At 38.1% G+C, this 21,268-nt stretch overlaps 1 protein-coding gene and 1 non-coding gene across 10 annotated transcripts in view; both read left to right on the top strand.

The window, feature by feature from the left end:
• ARFIP1 (ADP ribosylation factor interacting protein 1) overlaps window positions 1-16,058 on the top strand; it is a 42,601-nt gene extending 26,543 nt beyond the window's left edge. For all 9 annotated transcript variants that reach the window (XM_068137280.1, XM_068137279.1, XM_068137277.1 and 6 more), the window contains 4 exons: window positions 237-458; window positions 4,031-4,188; window positions 5,967-6,141; window positions 14,576-16,058. In XM_068137280.1, coding sequence (XP_067993381.1) covers window positions 237-458; window positions 4,031-4,188; window positions 5,967-6,141; window positions 14,576-14,731 — 711 coding nt within the window. In that variant the 3' untranslated portion in view covers window positions 14,732-16,058. The remainder of the gene's footprint in view (window positions 1-236; window positions 459-4,030; window positions 4,189-5,966; window positions 6,142-14,575) is intronic.
• Window positions 9,554-9,642, top strand: TRNAY-GUA (transfer RNA tyrosine (anticodon GUA)). Its single transcript is given in 2 exon segments — window positions 9,554-9,590; window positions 9,607-9,642. It is a non-coding gene; the product is annotated as a tRNA-Tyr (tRNA).
• Window positions 16,059-21,268: the final 5,210 nt, after the last annotated feature.

The following is a 21,268-nucleotide window of genomic DNA, read 5'->3' as shown; positions in this document are numbered from 1 at the left end:
TTGAATATTCATCTTAGCAGGAGTTGAGACTTGTCCAACTGTTCTTGCTGAGTCCTGATAAACTTCTAAAGAGTGTGTTGTTTTTTTGGTTTGTTGTGCAAACTTACATTGGGAGGGGTGATTGTGAAAGAATTGTGTGTAATTATACGTCCCTTGAAGCTGAAAATGGGTGTATGCTCTGTTGTCCTGAATATACTTGATTCTTTATAATTTAAATTAGGTTTTTTTTCCTCCAGTGTACACGTCAGATCATCTCTGAAAAATTGGGTCGTGGCTCAAGAACGGTAGATCTGGAACTAGAAGCTCAAATAGATATATTGAGAGATAACAAAAAAAAGTATGAAAACATCTTGAGACTGGCGCAGACACTGTCCACACAACTCTTCCAGATGGTACATACCCAAAGGCAACTTGGAGATGCGTTTGCTGACCTGAGTTTGAAATCATTGGAACTTCATGTAAGACTTTTATAGTGTTCAAAAATAAAATGGCAGAGATGAAGATAAGCCTAATTGACTCATGCAGGGTATACAGCAGTTAGCAGCTACTTTTTTAAACCTTGTAGTTAAGTATATATTACGTGCTGTTTGTGTTAAAAGCTTATGTAATTCACTTAACTAGAAGAAATCATTGGAATTACTGTAGTTCTTTATTGTTTGTTAAATGTTTCCCTTCAGTTGATGGCTGGACTCAAGAACTGACGCCTTTCTTTTGTATAGAAAATGCATTTTGCTATGAGTTTTCCTTGTGATGAAATGTCATCAGTGTTCCAGAGTGTTACATCATTTCTTTGGGGAATATACGTGAGAGCAAATAGTATAGGGCACATTACTTCACTTGTGCACATTGAATGTGAGCAAATTACTTTTCTGTAGCATGTTTAAGCATCAAGATTTAATCTCAAAATCCTTCTTGAAATACACTTTGCCGCTAGTAGGACCAGTCTGTACTCTTACGTTGTTTGTAGATTCTGAGCAAGGGAGGCAGTCTTTAGATACCAGCATTTGTGGTGTTAACAACTCTGGTTTAGAAGCATATGTAATGCTGGCACTTTTTGTGGCAAGTAATAAAGCTGCTGTAAAGAGGGAGGAAGGTAGATGTTAAATACAAAACATCGTAGCTGTCTTACTTCTCTACTGATTGCTCTGTATACTTCCAAAGTTAAAACAATTTATTACTGCTGCTGCTTCACCAGTACTAAGGGGCTTAATAATTCCATAAAACATAGCTGCTGAAACAGCTCAAATTATCTTTGTGTGATTAAACTTAAAACTTCTTTCTGTTTATTCTTCCCTATTCATGTTTGTCTATTCTCATGGAATTTTAAGGGAAGATGTGGAGTTTGTGATTGCACAGAGGAACCTTAACTAAGAGCTAGCAGGGGAACAAAATACTTCTGCACTTGTGTGCAGGAATTCTAAATACTACAGGCTGGCAGATCAAAATCTGTGAAAGCAAAGCACTTCTAGCAGCTAAGACATCTGCTAAAAGAAGTTGTTTTTTATAGTCAGTTTACCCTTGTCACATATAGGCATGTTGTTTGTGGCAGAGCTTAGTGATTGATATGATGTGCTGAAGCTGGATGTTTCTTCTGAAACTTGGATTAAATCTGGCATTATGCACTTGTTTAATGATTCTTTTTCTTTCCTTTTCTTTTTTTTTCCCCCATGAGTGGTTGGTAACTTCTAGTGGGAATACTGTCATTCCAGGTTATTTCAGCATCATGTACTGATCTTGGAATTTCAGTCATTCATCTCTTGTGTAGATTACTGAATGGGGCTGTTGATGAAAATCAAATAAAGGTTTCTATTGCTGTAATAAAAACAATCAAACTTTTGCCTCTTGGAGACTTGCCTGATGTTTGTCTCTTTCCTCTTTGTGTTTTCCCTTTGCTTAATCTGTCCTGTACTACTATCTGTAGCCTGGCCTATTCTGGGATGTTTGGATAGCATTGTTGCCTCTAAAACTTGTGCAAGACTAAGACTGAGATTTCTGAAGAGTTAGTCTTTAATGCTTAATGTGCTATCAGGATGTAAGTTCTAAAACAAAGGGGAAAAGAATCCCCACAGTACTACTTCAGCTTATATTTTGTATTTTATACATGATAGCAAAATAAGATCTCAATGGGATATCTGTGGAGATATTACTGAATGTACATGTTTGGCTGTTTCTCTTTTGGATACAAAGATAACTCCTGGTTCCAGGCTCATGTGTCTCCAATTATACAGGCGGATGAATTCCAATTTTAATTGAGCTGTGCCTTGAGTATGAACTGAGTGTAAACTCTTGATACGGAAAGGACTTATTGTTTCTCTCATAAGCGTTATCTGTAGAGGTCATGGACAAACTTCAACAGTTTTTAATATGAAACTGCATGAACCAGTAGAAGGACAGTTTTGGTGGCTAGCAACTTCCTTAATACTTCAGGCCATTGCAGAGTTGTCCTTCTTACCCTCCTACTTTGAACTGGTAGTATTGTTCAGCTGGGTCTAGGATGATCTAGGTCAGAGGACCAGCCAGTAAACATTGCAGTCTTACTTGCAGGAGTGAAAAGAGATGGGACTAAGCACTGCTGAATAGAGCAGTCCTGCTGTTGTTATCTCTGCCTGCATGTTCTTATTTATTCCTTGTTTTACCACTCATGTTACTGTGTTGCTGGCAATGTTTGAACAAAACCAGCTGAAAAATACTTATTTTCAGCAAGATCTGTAGTGATTTAGCTGTCTGCTTTTGCCACCCGAGCAATGCAAAGCTGTCAGATCTTTAGTGGTGTTTGCAGGTCTTAGCTCGTGAAAACTTGCACTGAGTTCTCTTCCTTTTTTGTTGTTCTCCTTCAAATCATTCACTTCACTGCACCTCCTTTCTACAAGATTCCTTCTTTACTATTGCACGTCACCCTTACTCTTGTCAAGTTATTAATATGAAATATTCTTTGGCTTTGGTGTGCATGTTCTAGACAGATGAAAAGAAACTAGAATACAGTACTTCTGAGTCAGTTGTTGGCAGTGTGCAAGCCTAAGAAGACCAAGCTTCAAATATGAACCTATTGTGTTTTACAACCATTGCCACCAGAGATTGTACTGCTTTGTGAGAACTCCCATCTGCAGGATGCAAAGATGCCATATGGATGACATAAATGTAATAACTGAACTTGTTTGGCATCTGTGCACTAGAAAAGTCTTTGCAGATTTCATCAGGGCTTACGCTGCTGTGTTAATAAAGAGACATGAACAAACATATATCCAAATATGACAGAAATGCTTTGGAAAAAATTTCACCCTTCATTCAAAATTTATGGCTGAATTAAATTGTAATTTTTTAATTTGCTGTCCATTATAATGCTCTGCTCTTCAATTACTTTCAGCCTATTAGACCTGGGATAGATGTTGGGGTTTGGTTTTGGTGTGTTGTGGGTTTTTTGTTGGTGGTATTTTTTGTTGGGGGTTTTATTTTGGTGTGGTTGGTTGGTTTGTTGTTGGGGTGGGGTTTTTTGTGGGGTTTTTTGTTTGGTTGGTTGTTTTTTGTTGTTGTTTGGTTTGATTTTTTTTTTTCTTTCCACTAATCTTTTTCCAGAATGTAAGAATAAAATGTAATAGCTAATTAATGCTGTGTGCCCTTGTAAATTTAGTTATATTGCTGTATTTAATGTAGTGGTGTCTCTGACATCAAAGCATTACATAGACAATCACATGGATGGAAATCCTGCTGAATGACAATGTAAGGATTGCATCAGCGCTTACTTCTAAGTAACATTCAAGGCTTCCAAGTGCAGAAAAATCCTGTGATAAAGTAGGGTTTAACATCACATGTGGTAACAAAGTTGTAAACCATGATTCACTGATACTAGAGTTCCTAAAAACTGAACTGAATGTTGCACTGAAGTCATGTATGTTTAATCATAGCTATACCCAAACAGAAGGGGAAGAACTGCCATATCTGTGTGATTGGGTACTTTTTTATATGCAGTTGCTGATGACTATTATGATTTTAAATAATCTACAGTTTTGTTTTCTCTGCTTTCTGTTTATAGGAGGAATTTGGCTACAATGCAGATACACAGAAACTTCTAGCTAAAAATGGAGAAACTCTTCTTGGGGCTATTAACTTTTTTATTGCCAGTGTGACTACATTGGTGAATAAAACAATTGAAGACACATTATTGACTGTGAAACAGTACGAAACTGCCAGGTAGCTATTCTGTGTCCAGCTTATTTTCATTACAAACTAATACTCAGGAAACAGACTTTGTATCAGCTTATTCCTGGGATGTGACTAACCTGTCAGATAAAAAGATTTTAACACAACTCTCACACAGATAGGATTTAACTGCTTCATTGCACATCACTTAATGTTTTCTAAATGTTCTGTGTAGACTTTATTCATTAGCTCTAGGAGTAATTATAGCATGTTTTTCCTGTGTGCTGGGTTAAGGTGGCTTTCTTAGCAGCACGGCATTGCAAGGTTAACTCTTTTATCCAGGTAAACGGAATGGTTGGTTTGTTCCATTAAATGCAGCATCTCTCACAGGCTGATGTGCCAGGTTTCATTTTTTGAGAGCTACACAGAAGTATGGAAGGAAAAGGTGAAGCCTTGGGCCTTGGAGGGATTTCTGGTTGTTGCCTGTTGCTTTACTGATGAAGTGCTGGATGGCTGTGAACAAATGGATACATTTTGCATACTACTTTGGTATTAGCCACTTACAATAATGTCTTAAAATGCAATTTTACTGGCAAGGATCCAGTATTTGTTAGACTTATTTGTAATACTGCAAATCAGAACATTAGTTTAGTGATACAATCTTCAAACTACTAACATTCCATAGGTGCCTTTCCCACTTATAAATGCTATGTCTTGATGATTAGAAAGCTTAACATTCTGTAATGTTTTTTTAAAGACAGAATTGAATATGCAAAGTTCTGCATTAAGTACTTGAAAGGTATTCTCATTTTAATGGAACATTTCAGAAAGAACATAGAGTTTATTTCCTTTCATATACTAAAATGGTACAGTATAATATAGAGGGATATCAAGGATGTTTATATGGGGGCTTATGATTATTTTAATAAATAGTAGTATATGTAGACTAGCTGGTTCAATTAAAACATTATCAGGTATCTGCAGGCAAGAGCCTATACCATAACATCAATTCTAGTTTTGCTGTCAGTATTCAGGATAGGTAGTTTGGAGAGAACAGAAATAAATTAGAAAATACTTTTAATCTGTCTTATCTAGAAGTGGGATATATACCTTTGGTATTGAGTTAGCTTAAATACTTAGCCAGCCCTTAGTTTTAACTCTGTCTTCCTTTATCTCCTTCAGTGGTGGTATTGATCCAGAGAGTCTGACTTTCCTATGAAAGTAAGATAGGCCCTCAGAAGAGTGTAAATAATGCATCATCTTTTTGCAGCATGTTTAATCCATGGATAGACATGTTCTCACAAAACTACTTGTGGAAGAACTATGAAATCGTTCCAATGAATGCATGCAGAGAAGCCTAGAGCTTGCTGAAAAAGCCTTGGGACAGAGCCTGGTAGAAGTGAGCTGTTGCTCAGATATCTGCTTAAAGGAAATGTCTTGGTCTTGAGGCTTCTCTTGCTCTGAACATAAACTCTTCACTGAATTGATTGAACAAGGGAAGAATAACCTGGAAAAAAGATATACTAGCTTTATATGAGCTAAGAAGCCTTAGGAAGAGTTCTGAGCACTGAAGTCAACACAAAGCAGAGGGTTGGGAGCATGTGGCCAAGATAGGGACAGAAGAGGGAGGGTATTTGTTGAAGCAGCTGTACAATTTGCTTAAGGGTGGTTAATAGGAAGGGGGAGGAAGAAGAATCTTGTCCAGGTGTTTTATTTTTTCCAAACTTCACCATTTTGTTCATCTTCTATTCTACTTGGCCCTCTGTGAGGTCTGTTTTGAGACAATCTGCCTTGAGGATTGTTTTTTCCCTCCTCCTTTTTCTTCTCAGAATTGAGTATGATGCCTATCGAACAGACCTAGAAGAGTTGAATCTTGGCCCTCGTGATGCAAACACTCTGCCAAAGATTGAGCAATCGCAACAACTGTTTCAAGTGCATAAAGAGAAATATGACAAAATGCGTAATGATGTATCTATCAAACTGAAATTTTTAGAAGAAAACAAGGTAAGCTACAGCTTCTGATTTTACATTTAGGAGTTTTTTCATATAAGTTTCTGCATTGCTAGAAATATTTTCTAGATCATAAAATATATTTTAATTTAAAAATAAGAGTATTTAAAGGGGGAGGGGTCGGGGGGAAGAGGCTTATTTTTTCACAGTTCTTGCTGTACCACTGGAGAACACACTTTTAGAACAGATAGCCTTGAAAGAGTCTAATCAAGCAGCTCCAGCTACAAATGGCAAACAGGGTACTAAATTTCTTGTTGATATGGGAGGTTTCAAGTTTGGCAAAGGCTTACTTTTTCAGCTTCTTGCATTTAATGATTAAATTAGTCGTACAGCTATTGATTTCAGATTGCTGGCAACGCTTTCATGGCACAAAGAAGATGAGAGAAATGCGAAGGAGCTTCTGAAAATTTAACTTGAACTTAGACAACTTTCTATAAATAATGCCTTTATAGTTTCTTAATTCTAAACAGGGCTCTTGAACTGTTGGTTTGAAAGAATTTTGTCCCCATCTCTGTTTGTTCTAGCCATGCTATTTCATGTATACCTTCTTAATGGAGAACTCTGCTTGCCAGGCAGAAATAGATTTGCAATACAGAACACACTGAAACTGTGCTTTCTTTGATAAACAAGTCCTTCTAAACTGCTTATAATGAGATCTTTAAAGACCTGAGGTTTTACATCTGATTTTTGCTCATACTCAGAGTAAATTAAATGGTCATCGTAATCTGTGACTGTATTTCCTGTGTCTTCAGAGGGAGGAAAATATTAGCAAAACTTATATCAAGATAGTGGTTTCTCAGTTTGTCCATGTCTACTTGTGGACAAACATTTTCAGCATGGGTTAATTCATATATTTTAAAGATCTGATGCAGGTGACAACTGCTTGTCAGAGAATACATGACCCTAATGACAACAGTAAGAAAATATGCTCCTTGCATGGGAGGAGGAAACTTTGGAATGGAAAATCAAGGGGACAAGCTCAACCAATTAAAACTGATTACTTATCTGAATTTTTGAATACTACCACATATGCAGTTGCTTCAGCTAATTAGAATAAGGATGAAAGGGAAGAACCATCAATAAATGAGAAGAAAAGAAGTGGAGAAAATAAGTAAACCTCATGGTTTCAAGAACAATACACGCTTCAAATGTTGCTACTGAGCACTGTTTCTTCATACGAGCATTTGCATTAGGACCAGGGGTCTGAATTGCATTGCTATTAAGAACTGATGAATCAGATCAACAGATGATTAAAAACTGGTACTGCTCTGACTTCCATTTGTTGTTCTTGTTGAACTTGCAGCCCATTAACTTTCAAATTGAAAAAAATCCATACTGAAATGAATTTTCTTGAACAAGCTGAAGTCTGATCGAAATGCTGATATTTAAGTTTACATTAGAAAATGCTGATAAGTGAGTTTTGAAACAGTATTAGGCTGAAAATGGGTATAGTGTCCTTTTTTCCTCTTCCCCTTTGTTTTCATTTTCTGGTAAGTTTTGTGCTACTGATATAATATACTGCTTTTGAAATAATTGAATCTTCGGTTGAAAACAGCACTTACCCTGTTTCCTCTTCGTTTACATTAACTACATAGCAGATTGATCAGTTTATGTTTATCCTGATAGGAAAGCTTCAGAGGGAAAGCATTGTATTTCCATCTTGCACAAAATTTTCCATATTTAAAAAACAAAAAAAAAAAGTAATTTAGGGAGCATTAGCACTAGTTGTGGTTGTGGTTACAAGGTGGTGTCTCCTTAGATTCCCAGTACGCACTGAGTAGTCATCCCCTCCAGAGGCATCTGCTGGGGCTGAAAGGGTGGTGTTTCCTAGGGAATGCCTAGTGTAAGCCTTGCTTGTCTCAACCCTGCTTATGTAACCTACAAAAAGGTACATTAGAAATGCTGGGAGAGCAGAGAGCTGCATCTCTGGTCATGAGATATGCCTTGCTTAGCTTGAGGATAAAATTCTTCTGTCTACTGTGATCTAGTTCTCCCCACTGTTGCCATAAAATACTTGCCTGGGAATCGCTTCTGAATTCTTCTGCTCAGTGCTCCAGACCTGAGCCTTTACCCTCTGGGTCTGAGAGCATTAGCACAGTCTTCCTAGTGACAGCCCTGAATTAGATCAAGCATCCTGTTAACAGTCGCAGCCTACAAATCTTGTTTCTGAAAGAGATTGTTTTTCCCTTCCTGCCTTTTCTTTTCGATTAATAGAGGGGACTTTCACATGCTTAAGCCTTTTTATCACTGGCTGACATTCCTCAGTTTTGACACTAGAGATGTCAAAATATTTACTTAAGAGTGTATTTAATTTTGTTCCCAAATAAGTCATAGAAAGGACTTCCTTTACAGTCAAATACTGGCTTAAATAAAATTATCTACTGAGAGCTTTACACTGGTAAGCTTTGCTTTGGTGGTTTTGTTTGTTGTGTAGGGTTGTCCATAGTAAAGAACATGTAATCTTAATCCAAAATTTTTATTTAATTTGATTTTTTTTTTCCCCATCTTGCATCTCTCTGATAGTTTTTGTTCTTCTGTTACCCAGAATGCTTGCTGGGTTGTAGTCAGACAGTGATTGTTATCTCAGAGATGATGTTCTTACTAGTCTGACATGTTTCTTTTTCTGGTGGCAGGCTTCTTTTTCTTTTGTTAACTAGTGTCAGTGGAGGGGGAGCTTCTCTTAGACTTCATACTTCTCCTGCAGCTCATATTAAGGTACCAGAATGTGCAATTGATTTGCCAGATAACTATATAATCATTATAAACATTACTTCTAATTTTAGCTTCCTACAGAGTGTATGTGACTGCTCTCAAGTGAAGTTGTTAACTCAGTAAATACAGGATTGCTAAGTGTAGGGATTAGTTTTTCATTTCAGTTAGATTTAGTAGTCTCAGATGTCTACTTTTTACCATAGTATATGATAACAATTGTTGTGGTCCATAATTTAAACATTTGTAAATGGAGCATGTGTGCGAAGGAGAAGGAAGAAAGAAGGAGGAACACAGAGAAAAACACAGCTGTATGACTATGTGTGTAAATCAGCCACTTCAGCTGTGGGAGTAGAGTACAGTTTAGGAGATGGCTTAAACTGAAGACCATATATGATGCTGAATTCCCAAGTGGAAGAATGATTTTGATACTGTTAAACTGTTACTGTAGTCCCTGGAAGGAATTGTTTTAAGAGCTTATTTGTAGCTGGTTTTAGAAAGCCTGTGTTGTTTCAGGTTTGTTGCATAGAAGACAAATGAGGGTTAGTATTTGAGCAACTGTATCAAGGTATGGCCTTACCAAACTCATGTTACAGTATACCAGAACTTGCAGATTCATGATCATCAGCTTTGTTAATACATAGTGTCATGTTGCTGAATCCAGATGTGAATTAGTGCTTATTCTGAGGCTAAGGTCCCTTCGATAGCTCAGCTGGTAGAGCGGAGGACTGTAGAGGCGCTGCTGCGGAAATCCTTAGGTCGCTGGTTCGATTCCGGCTCGAAGGAGATGCCAAACTTTTGGGCTGCCTGGGGAGGTGATGGAATCACCATCACTGGAGCTGTTCAGGAAGAGGCTTGACAGGGTGCTTGGTTGCATGGTTTAGTTGATTAGGTGGTGTTGGATGATAGGTTGGATGCGATGATCTTGAAGGTCTCTTCCAACCTGGTCTATTCTATTCTATTCTGTGAAGCCTTTTTAAGTAAGAAAATAGTGCAGTAGCTGTATAATTTCCCTTTCTTGTAGACTATAAGCCTTTGGGCTTCAAGTCTTGTGTATATTGATACAGGCTGGAATACAGTGTGGTTTCAGCCTTAGCTGGTATCACTTGTGTGTTGAAAACAGAATTGTGTAATGAAGCCTTGCCATTGCAAGACAATTAAGCAATTTAGGAGTTAATTTTAGATTAGATAAATCAGTTCCTGATTATCTCCCAAAAATGGTTTTACAGTCTGACCAGTATTAAAAAAACTTAGTCAGGCCAAAATGTAAGTTTAGTGTCAGAACAGAATCCTAGATAGGCTTCTGTAAATGTATCTTTACTAGATACACTCAGTTATGTTCTCACTGAAAAGTTTTGTCCCATATTTGGTTAAGCACAAGATACGAGGAGAGCAGGGAAAACTGGGAGGTGATTCAAGCTGTCACTGCAAAGGAACTGTAAAGGCAGTTTAACTGGTTGGTGGGCTCCATTTGGTCTGTGTTGCTGCAGATGTCACCAAACAGTCATAATCTAGCTGGCCCTGTGTTGTGGAAGGAAAAGTCTTACGTGGTTGCAATCTCTTTGTGCCCGTTCTCCTGGGTTCATGTTACTATTTCAATTTAAAGTCCCCCAAAGGTTCTGAGAACTGCGTTACAGTAAAGTTAGGATTGCAGTTTTCTGTGTGTAAAACCAAGACACACAAGATTGCTATTCACTTTGTAGAATTTGATCTTGAAGTTAGAACTGATGTTGTTTGGTGGTTACTTTCTGAGGGCTTTTCTAGTGTTAAAACCAAGTTGTATTGGTAGCATACCCAGCTGGCAGAGTTCTGTAGGAGTTTGTGGCATGAAGTAATATGAGTAGCTGCAGTCAACTCACAAATAGTTGGTGGTTTTGTTTTTTAAACAAACAAAACCAAACAAGGTTGATGACCCATTCTTAGCTTAAAGATTTCTGCCACTGAAAGTTGTTTGTTTGTTATTGTAAAAGCATTGCCTTTATAAGAAAGGGGGAAAATGTTACCTGTGAATGCACTTGAGAAATGGCAAATAGAATTCTGTGTACAGAAAGAAATTGAATGCACTTCTGTGGGTTATACTTCAGGAGTTTGATGTTTAAATGCTTGCTGCTACAAATGAAAGCAATATGCAATGTAATGGAAACCCAGATGGCCAAAAAGCTTCAGATAAAGATAGCTAGAGGAATGGATTATGATAGTTGTTAGAAGGTAGAAACTGACAGGATTGAAATGGATGGCTGAAACAGTCTGAATGAGGAGAAGGTAAACAAATCTGTACTTTTTGAGACACAGAAAATGCAGTGTCTAGAGGGAGGTGGGAGAAAGAGGACAGTATTTAAAAAGAAAAGAAATTGTAAGAGCATCCAGAGGAAAAGTGAAAACTCCAATCCAACCCATAAAATCTTCTGTATATGCAAGTTAAGTCATCTGTTTAGGACATGCCCATTCTTTATGCTTATCCACAAAGTTTAGTTTTGGTTTGAGACTTGAAGTTTGTCACGTATGTTACGGAGTGCTTGCTCTGTTTGGAATTAGGAACAGGAAGGTGTATCTAGTTAAAGAACAAGGATCAGTGATTTTTAAATGATGTTCAACTGTAAAACATGATAAGCATGCTGGTCATATGTTGGGACATGATGTTCATGGTACACTGCTGAAATACAGGTCTGATTGAAAGGCAGATCTTCAAATGCTCCTTTACTGCAATAGACACTATCTTAATGCTTAAGAGTTGACTTTAAGCACTGTACTCTGGAAAATGGTGATCGCTTAATCCTCCATGCCCCTACCCTCACATTTCCTTCTCAGTTGTGTTTGCAGAAGTGGTTTTGCAGCTGTGCAGAGAATCAGACTGGGGAACCAGTTCACATTAACACAAATATGTTGTTGTCTGGTTAGTTTTAATCTAGATCGGTTCCCTGATTCAGCTGACTGCATAACTTCACAAGAGTTTTGCCAACAGAGGGCTAAGGTGAAACAGTGTGGAAGTAAGAGTCAATGGCTGGATACAGGAGTGAGTGAAGCTGAAATTCTTCCATGGGGAAACTGGTTAGGTTTTAACTCAGTTCTGAGTGAATACTTGTCACACTTTTAGCTGTGATCGTAGGTGCTTTTGCAGTGAACCTCAGGTGATTTGAGATGTTACAGCTTTTTTCTCATAGCTGGCTGCTGCTTCATAGTAGAGCTTCCTTGTACTGTGTCAAGGCAGTTTAAGTGGACTTTTTCTAAAAATTGAGTCTTAAAATTACCTAAATTAAGCTATGGATAAAAGAATCCCACCATTACTTCTGGGATTTACTTAGCAATCCTCTTCTGAAAGAGAAGTTGTAACACCATGAACCTCAGCAGCCAGCTTGATAGTGATCACAAAATTTATGCCACAGTGATTGGCTTGGGGACAGAACTTCATACAATGAGTTAGCTCTGGTAGTTCAAAAAAACTCCACCAAAGTGAAACTTCTTTTCATTCCAAATCATCTGCTTCTGCCTGTGCATGCACACTTACTTGAACCTAGGCCTGACTGAATTTATAAAATTGTCAGAAAACTTCAGGGCAGTTTACAGAAGCTTTGTGTTAAAAGCTAGCCTAACAGAGTACCAAATTTGATCTCAAATTAGGTAGTTTGGGCTGGTAAGAGTGGGTTTATTACCCAGTTTGAGTTCCTGTAAAGAGTATGAATAAAACTCTTGTAGCATTTTGATATCCTAGAAGAGTGAGTGCAAGTGAGAGACTCTACCTGCTAAATTTTTTTTCTTTAAACTTTTACAAGCTAAGCCTTCATGTTATTTTGGCATTTTCTACTTGTTTGACATGGGAGATGAGCATTATTAGATTATATATATATATATATATTTTTAAGTATCTATATGTGCGTACTGAAAACAAACTGAAAGAGAGGTGATCTTTTATGACTCAGAACAGCTGAATTGTGTGTGCTAAACAACTGTAGTTAACTAAATTTTGCATCTCCGACATGTTAAAACATTTAATTTTGTGAAGTCTGTTGTAAATGAAAAAAGCAGTCTCAGGAGATGATGTGCACAGTGAACTCCTTTCTGGCCATACATACCTCTCATGGTTTTTTCTTGGGAGAGCATTTTGACAGAAGCAAAAAACCTATTCTTTTAACATGTATTTTGTTGAATTGTTCCAAATTACTAGGGAACAAAATACAGGGCTACTAGTTTTGGTCAAATTGCAACTTTGACCAAAATTTGGGTCCCCAAACAGAGGTTATCACTTAAGTAGGACACTAAGGTCTGTGCAGTTGTCAGTTTATGGGCAAAACTTAATGCATTAAATGACTATTCAGTTAAAAAAAGTTATATGCTAAAGAGAAGTCTCAATTATCTGTGCTGAAACTTGTATATACAACTGAGTGTATGCATGCACACGGGCATATGCTCAGCCCTTTTTCCTTAAAGTATTTTATTTTAGAGGTATACTGCATTTCTGTGTAATAGGGTAAAATGTTTTGGGTTTCTAGTGTGCAATATATGTTGGGATTTTTTACTTTGAGATCTTTTCTTGAATGAAGGCAATGAAGTATTTCCATACTGAGCAGCAAGCATGTGTTTCAGAAAAGCATGTTAGGTAAATAACCTGTTAAAACAAGCATGGCCAATTGGTAGGCATGGACCAAACCTGGCCCAGAGACTGTTTTGCTTCACAGCATGAGAGGAGTAGACTGTTCCTTGTGAATTGTGCTGAAAGATAAGGCACTGAGCCAAAATTGAGTAAAGAAAGTTTAATCTGCTACCTACCGCATCCTCCCTGTAGGTTAGGTCAGCCAACAGGCACAGGGCCACCATTTTAGGATTTGGATTTGAGCTCTAACACAAAACTAAGATTGTGCTAGGCCGATAATACACTCAAGAATAAAAAGGGCAGGGTTTGACTGCAGGAGGAGCAGGACAGATGCCTTTTCAGCACACTACTGATCCTCATTCACAACATCAGCTTTACTCGTGTACTGATATGGAAATGTAGCACTCGCTTAACTTCATCAGGGCTATACACATCATCAGTGCCATCATAGACTGCTCTGGAAGAGAAAAACAGCCATGCTTTCCAGCTGCTCTTGTGATCTCTTCCCCAAGTTTTGATTAGTGGTATGATGTGTGCATTCCATGATTTGCATAAATGTTATAGTCAAGATACTGACCAAGTGCTGTAAATAGTCCTGAGTTACAGGGGAGAGACAAGAAATACTGCTGGGAAGAGAACATCAGTTTAATTTGACTTAGGTGTATGTGAGCTGTAAAACTGCAAGGGATAGGGGGCATGTGTGCAAATAAATGAACTGTACACTTAGATAACACATTTGTCGTGTACTCTCAGGTAAGTCCATTTGGCCTTCGAGTAGGTGTCTTAAAGAGAGGCTTGTCATCTAATTACAGGAAATCAAGTACTTGTGGTCAAGTGTGTGACACTTGTGAACATTATATTGTTTGGTGAATTGCTTTTGGCCTGTGCATACCAAGTATTGACTATTAAGCATGCTTTATGAAAACTCTAAATCACTCCAATGTTAAAGAATTGTTTGGGATTATTTAAAAACAAAAATAACAACAAGAAAAACCACCCCCAACACTTACAATAAATAAACCTATATGAAATCTGAACATATCAAATGCACCTTTTCTCTTTCGGTAACTGCCCTATGATGTTGCTAACATCTGCTTCCTCCTTTTAATCTATCTCTATTCCTGCCTGCAGGTTAAAGTATTGCACAATCAGCTTGTTCTGTTCCACAACGCCATTGCGGCATACTTCTCCGGGAATCAAAAGCAGCTTGAACAGACTCTTAAAGAGTTCCACATCAAATTGAAAACTCCTGGATCAGATGCCCCATCCTGGCTTGAAGAACAGTAATCAGATGAGAGGACCCAATGTTAACGTGAAATCTTTAAATCTGATAATAATCCAAGGTTGGGGTTGAAGGACTGTTGTAGTGATTCTTGCACAGAAAGCTTTAATTACTTCCCCCTCCTCCCTCCCACCCCTGCCTTTGGTAATACTGTAAGACTGAGTTTGGTGGGGAAATGGGTGACTTCAAGGTAACCAAACAATTTCTTTCCTTTCAAATACAGAGCACTCCTTTTGTATGTAGAAGTTGGTGGTTATTTCTGTAACTGGGATGGGGACAGTGGGGAGGGAGGGGAAACAAAACTTACAGATTTGCACTGACAAATGATGTTTGTGATTTCTGGTCATTTTGGTGGCTAGTCAAAATATTTGCAAATGAAGGTTTACATGATTTGTACCAACATCTGGTATTTTATAGATGAACATAGAAAACATCTTTAGTAATTTTCATATGACTTTTAAAAAGGAGAGTGTGAAAAGAACGTTTTGCAGATTAATATAAGGCCTATGTGTAATATCTGCGTACGAGTAGCAGTTGGGTCATAGACTAGTGGAATTGCACAAAATGCCTTTTTAAAAGATGTACCTTTCCATCATAGGTTCAAACAAAAAACACTAAAGCAAGAATCACTGTCAGTCTGAGGCTTCTAAGCACATGTTTTTGCTTTGCACCGAATGGTTGCTCAGTGAGGCCAACCATGCAATGTACTAATTTCATTTAAAATTTTACTTTCTCTATGAAACAAATACCGTACTAGCCTTAAATCACAGGTATGTGCCTTTTTATAAGATAATATTTTCTCCAGTGTACATAATTCAAAAATCCTTTCATGTAATGGTTTGTTAATTCCCACCGAGGGGAAGGAGACTGTATAAATGGTGTTTCATTGTACACTTAGAACAAGTTAAAGCTTTAGTTAACCTTCATGGACAGGCATGATTTTGAGAGAGGGAAATGGGCCAGTATGGTTTTTCTTTTTGATTGAAAAGCATACTTAAGTAATGGGAGTAACATGGAGGACAGGTTTTTTCATTTCTCCATCAATCCTGTAGTCTTTAAATGTAAAATTGTATGTCTGTCTTATCATAGACATTTTTAATTCAATATATTTGCGTCCTCATTTGCACATATTACGTTGCTTTGTGTTCTCTTAAGTAAAATTAAATTCTTCAAATATGTTATTTACAACGGTGTGGATTGTATGATTTATGTACTGTATGTTTGAATGCCTTTCAGCTGATGTTCTTAAAGTTTTCAGTGCTTAACACAACTGTAATGTAACTGTAAATCAAACTTTTTAATCGTTCCTCATTAAATTCTTGGCCTGGCAAAGCCGCCTTTGTCTTTGTTCTGTCAGAATCTCTTGTAGTAGTTAATTTACATTCCCCAGAATGTATATCTTATGTGAATTTTGTATTCATATTAAAGGTGTTTGCAGTCAAACTTCTTGACTTGTGATGGTTCAGAGTAGAACTCAGTTTCTGCAGTAAACACCGTCCTGTTTTTCTGAGTTGCCATTGCTGCTGAAGCACAGTACTAGGTGGTAACACAGAGGCTATGTTGTTTCAGCATGATTTAATAGTGTGTAAGTTCAACTTGAATGTAAACTCATAATGAAACAAATCTTTCAGTATATACGCTTGACTTAAACTTTTTAATGAAATTTCATTACAACTCTTACAAAGTCATTGATTTCCAGTGTCTGACTCCTGCCATCTGTGGTATGATGGTGCAGGAAAGAAGTTAGCTTTTTTATAACTGTATGGTTGAGCTGGGAAATGCAGGTAGCAGCATTATAGCAGGGGTGAAGAATGCATACCTACTGACTACAGCCGAAATGTCAGCTTTTAGAACACTAGAGGAAAAGGACACATATGGAACACGTACTATTTTCTTATGTGTCTCCTGCTGAGAACAGTTGCTGCCCAGATAGAGCTTATCTGATAGAAACAGCAAGAGTGTAAACTTGAATTTGACATTGCTTTGTGCAGGAATGGTGCATGTGTAACCTGTACATTTTTGCAGTGGCTTAAAACTGCTAGAGCCTCTTCACTTGGAAGAAAAGGTGGGACAACTGAGACGATTCTCTAAAATCTGTGTGGTGTTTAGTACTGGGAGGAGGAAAAATTACTTCCATTTTGCTCATAAAAGCAAGTTTTGTTTTAATTGATTTGTTCTAATTAATAGCCACAGTGAAGAGGGTTCTGTGTTCAGCTGACAGGATATGGAACTCAGCTTTCTTTGCTTCTATTCAAATGTGCTTATGAAATAATTCAAGCCCATATTTTATATTCTGAATTAGTTCTTTAACGAAATTTTAGGAACTTTTGCTTCTGGAGATCCTACAAGGATGAGACATCTGAAGTTTCTAATGGGAAGTAATTATGTTTATGAGGCCTTCTGATACTGATTTAAAAAAAAAGCTGTATCTTACGGTTGTAACCCTGGCATTTATCTAAGTATACAGTTGGCAGGCTGGATGTGTGTGTGTGTGTGTGTGTGTGAAGAGGGGCCATACTCACCTGGTAGAGTCTTGCCTGTGAAAGATTTCATCTCTGTTAAAACTTACCACACTAGTCCTTCCAGTGTTGTGAGAGATTTCTTGGGAAGAAGAATTTAAACCACTTAATAGTGTTTCAGATATGCTGTTGCAGCTGTTCCACCAGAGACCCAGGGAGCTGTTTCATTTCTCAGTGACCACACTAAGTAATTTGCACTCCTGGCTAATTTGAAACTTGTAGATCTTGTTATTTTGTTTGCACGAGTTCTCTTTTGCTCTAAAAATGTCCTTTGGTGTACTTCATGCTTTGTCAATTCCTTACAAAACCTTTCTGGTTATAAAATATTTCTATACTTGTATTTGAAAAGAGGTCTATGCAAGTAGAGTATAGTAACATGCCAGTATCATTAAACTAATAGCCTGATCTCAATCTTCTGTCAACTGGTTTTCCCAGCAACCTTATCTCTGTTCTGTGTCTGCTTCAAAAAAATTATCAAAGTAATATAAAGGAAAAGTTAAGTGTTTTACTCAACTCTGTGTTGAACTGAACAGGGGGCATAGTCACTTTGTATTTTCTACTTATCTGCTCTTGTTCCTTGTTGTGGTGTTACAAGAATCATAAGGTATTATAATTATTTAGCATTCCTCATCTGCAATTATCCTGAGAGCTGGGTTTGGTTTGGTATTTTATTTTAGCCTGGTTATCTTTTCCATGCTGTGTGCTTTATGTGAGGGCTGTACTAGGCACAGATTTTTTTTTAATTAGTCATTGGTGGGGTTTGTGTTGTGGTTTTTTTCATGTTTTGCGATTGCTTCCACCCCAAACTTATCCAACTACTGTCAGCTAAGTTGTGTCAAATTGAAAATTTGGAGTGAGTTGTTGCTGTTTTTTGAGGGTTTTGGGGGTTTATTTGTTTTAATGAGAGGATCCACAGAGTTGACTGTTACTTGGTCTGTATTTGTACATGGTCTTGGTAGTGGCTCTGATACCTTTTTGTTCTTTCAGGTGATTTTGGTGCTAAAGCTAGTGATGCATAGGAAGCACAATTGTGTGTCTGTGAGAGCAGTCCTGTTCATGTCACTGCACCTATTTTCACCAAGGTCTATTCTCTTAATTTCTGTCATTCTCTATGGAAATCAAGTGGCCAGTTAGACTGGGGTGTGTTGACACTTTTTATTGTCGGGGCAATGGTTAGAAGTGAATTAAGGAAGTACCTTACCCTGTGACGTAAGTATGGCAAGTCAGATGGCTTGTGCCTGCATAAACTGATGGGAAAACAGTGGAGAAGACAAGTGATGTGTTGCTGTTTCATCACAGTTATGTAGAGGAGCAAGGTACAAATCTTGCAGAGTCATGACATTGGACATAAAGGCTCAAATCTATGGTTTGCATAATTTTTGTTTCCTATGGCTGAGTGCTGGCACAAAAGCATTTCTTTTTTTGCTTCATCTGCCTTTCTACAAAATTTTAAGGAGGCGAGGACCGCAAACAAAATGTACTATGAAAGCCATTCCCCCCCCCCCCTAATTTCTTAAATGTTCACTCCTATTTCTTTCTCCAGCTCCAACAATAATTAGTATTACAGAATCAACAAGAGGGGCAACTTGAGAGGGGAATACATGGAATGTGGTTGAAGGTAGGGAACTGTTTGACATCCCAAGTGCCCAGGCAGAAGTAATATGAGGACAACTGCAAGAACACCCTGGAAGCAGTGAATTCAGTTCAGATTTCAGGCTCTCTCTCCAATGTTTCAGTTAATGACAGAGAATAAAGGGTTGACAAGTTTGAAGGCCAGCTCATTTCAACTACACTGTCACCTAGAAAGGGTGTACCAGATAATCCTTGAGGTCCCTTCCAACCTGGCATTCTGTGATTCTCCTGCTTCACAGAAGCAGCTCAAGGAATCATGACAAGGTCCTATGGCTGAAAAGTTGGTGTTAAGAAGTGAGACTATTGGATTTGCCTTGCTTTGAGCAGAGGACTTGGACACAATGAATAAATGCTCTCCTCTCCATCGGTGAGGACCCAGAGTGATTCCTGATCAATATTTAAAGGGTGGGTGTCAGGAGGATGGGACCAGTCTTTTGGCAGTTGTGCCCAGTGACAGGACAGGGAATATAGGGCACAAACTTGAGTTCCATCTAAGCGTGAGGAGGAACTAATTTAAGCATGATGGAGCTACTGGAGCAGGCTGCCCAGAAAGATGGCAGAATCTTCATTTCTGCAGACATTCAAGGCCCATCTGGATGTATTTCTTCTGTGATCTTCTCTAAGTGAACCTGCCTTGGCAGGGGGTTGGACTCCATGATCTCCAGAGGTCCCTTCCAATCCCTACCATTCTGTGTGATTGTATCCAAGCTGGTACATCAAATGTTCAGGTATGATGGACAGGGCCTTGAGCAACCCAGTCTAGTGGAAGTGCCTGTCTCTGCCCATGGCAGGGGGGGTTGAAACTAGATGAGAGTCCTTCCCAACCCATTCTGTGAATTCTGTGCTGTCCACTATTGGTAGCGTACTCTGAAATACTTATGTTCAGCAAAATGCAAGTTCAATTTGTAACAATTGCCACAGGTGAAAAAAGCCTTTGTTTGTCTGATCTCATCAGGAGAACCCATTTTCAAGACAACAGCTGTTAGAAGAATTGAAATATTTGATATTCTAGGAGAAGCATAAGAAGAGATCAACAGTATCTTTCAAGAGTTCCCTTGCATCATTAGTTGGTAAGACTAGGTGGGTACCAGTGTGGCTGTATGATAACATTTCTTAATTAAGAACAGGGATCAGATACTGAACAGAGTAAACCTGAAACAAATTCTTAGTTTGTTTTTTGCTATGTTTATGCCATATCCTTTGGTTCAGTCAGGAGCAGTTCAGCCATCAGCACTGTGTTCCTAGTTAATGGTATTGAACAGATGATATGCCCTACTGTGCTAATTAAAAATAGTTATGCACTTTGCTGCCTTTTAAAGAATACTGAAGGCTATAAATTCAAGCACTTAAGAGTTAATGCTAGAAACTAGTTTTGCCTGTTGGATCTTGATTTGTCTGTCTTATATGTGTGTATGCATTGTGATAGTGGTAATTAGGGATATGTTTTGAGAAGTTAGCTACCATAGTGCTTCATTTTAAAACCAGGTAAAACTTGGGGTTTTGTGTGACTTGAGTTTCACAGTTAACTCTCTCCTGCCTTTGTTTGAAGACTGCAGAAAAAAAGGGCTCGTAATCAAGATGGTAAATTTTGTTCAGATGGTATAAAATGTTTAGTTCCCATTAGAATTGTTCAGTCATCAGACTCTTCTTCGCTCTGTAGCATTAGAAGCTTTTTGTGCTCTAAGCGAAAGCAGGGCTTACAAAAGACCTTTTTCCTCTTATAAAAAAAACAAAAAAAAAGATCATGCCTTAAAAGCATTTCATTAACTATAAATTTTAAGATCTTCACAACAGGACGTTTTCATATATACCAAACTATCTAAATGCTATCTGTTCTAGGGAGGTGCACTGTTGCTTATTATAGGTGGAGCTGCTATGATTAAAGTTGCTTAATACTTCCTACTGTAAAGACCTGTTTTCAGCTGTTTGCAACTCGGATTTATTTCAGCCATGTGGGCAAAATCTGCTTGCTGAGCATTCACTTTTTTTTGTGGGGGGGGGGAGGGGGGGGAAGGGAGGGAGGAGGGGACATGGAGAGAGGGGAGAAATCAGCTGAAAACCTCAATTTGCTAACGTTTTAGAACAGTTCTGATGTAAAAACAAACCAACAAAACAAAAACCCCCACACCACCAGAAAAGTTAAGAATTTAGCTTCACATCTGGACTGGCGCCCAGGTCCTCTGCTGCCCTGTTCAGGTTTTGGTTTGGTTTTTGTTTTGTTTTTATTTTAGCACAATGCCATTATGCAAGTCCCTTGTTTGGCTTGCTCTTTTCCGTCTTTTTGAGGGAACATTTATGCTCATGACTAGCAAGCAATGTTTCTTTGGTTCCAACACAAGCAGCTACAGTCCATGCAGCAATGCACTTCCTTGCTGATGACCTCAGGAGTGA

The sequence above is a fragment of the Melanerpes formicivorus genome, unplaced genomic scaffold (genome assembly GCF_026170545.1).
Source record: "Melanerpes formicivorus ecotype bairdi unplaced genomic scaffold, bMelFor1.0.p_v2 SCAF_4, whole genome shotgun sequence".
Classification (NCBI taxonomy): domain Eukaryota; kingdom Metazoa; phylum Chordata; class Aves; order Piciformes; family Picidae; genus Melanerpes; species Melanerpes formicivorus.
Note: the sequence above shows the minus strand (reverse complement) of the source record. Positions and strands in the feature narration are given on the sequence as shown.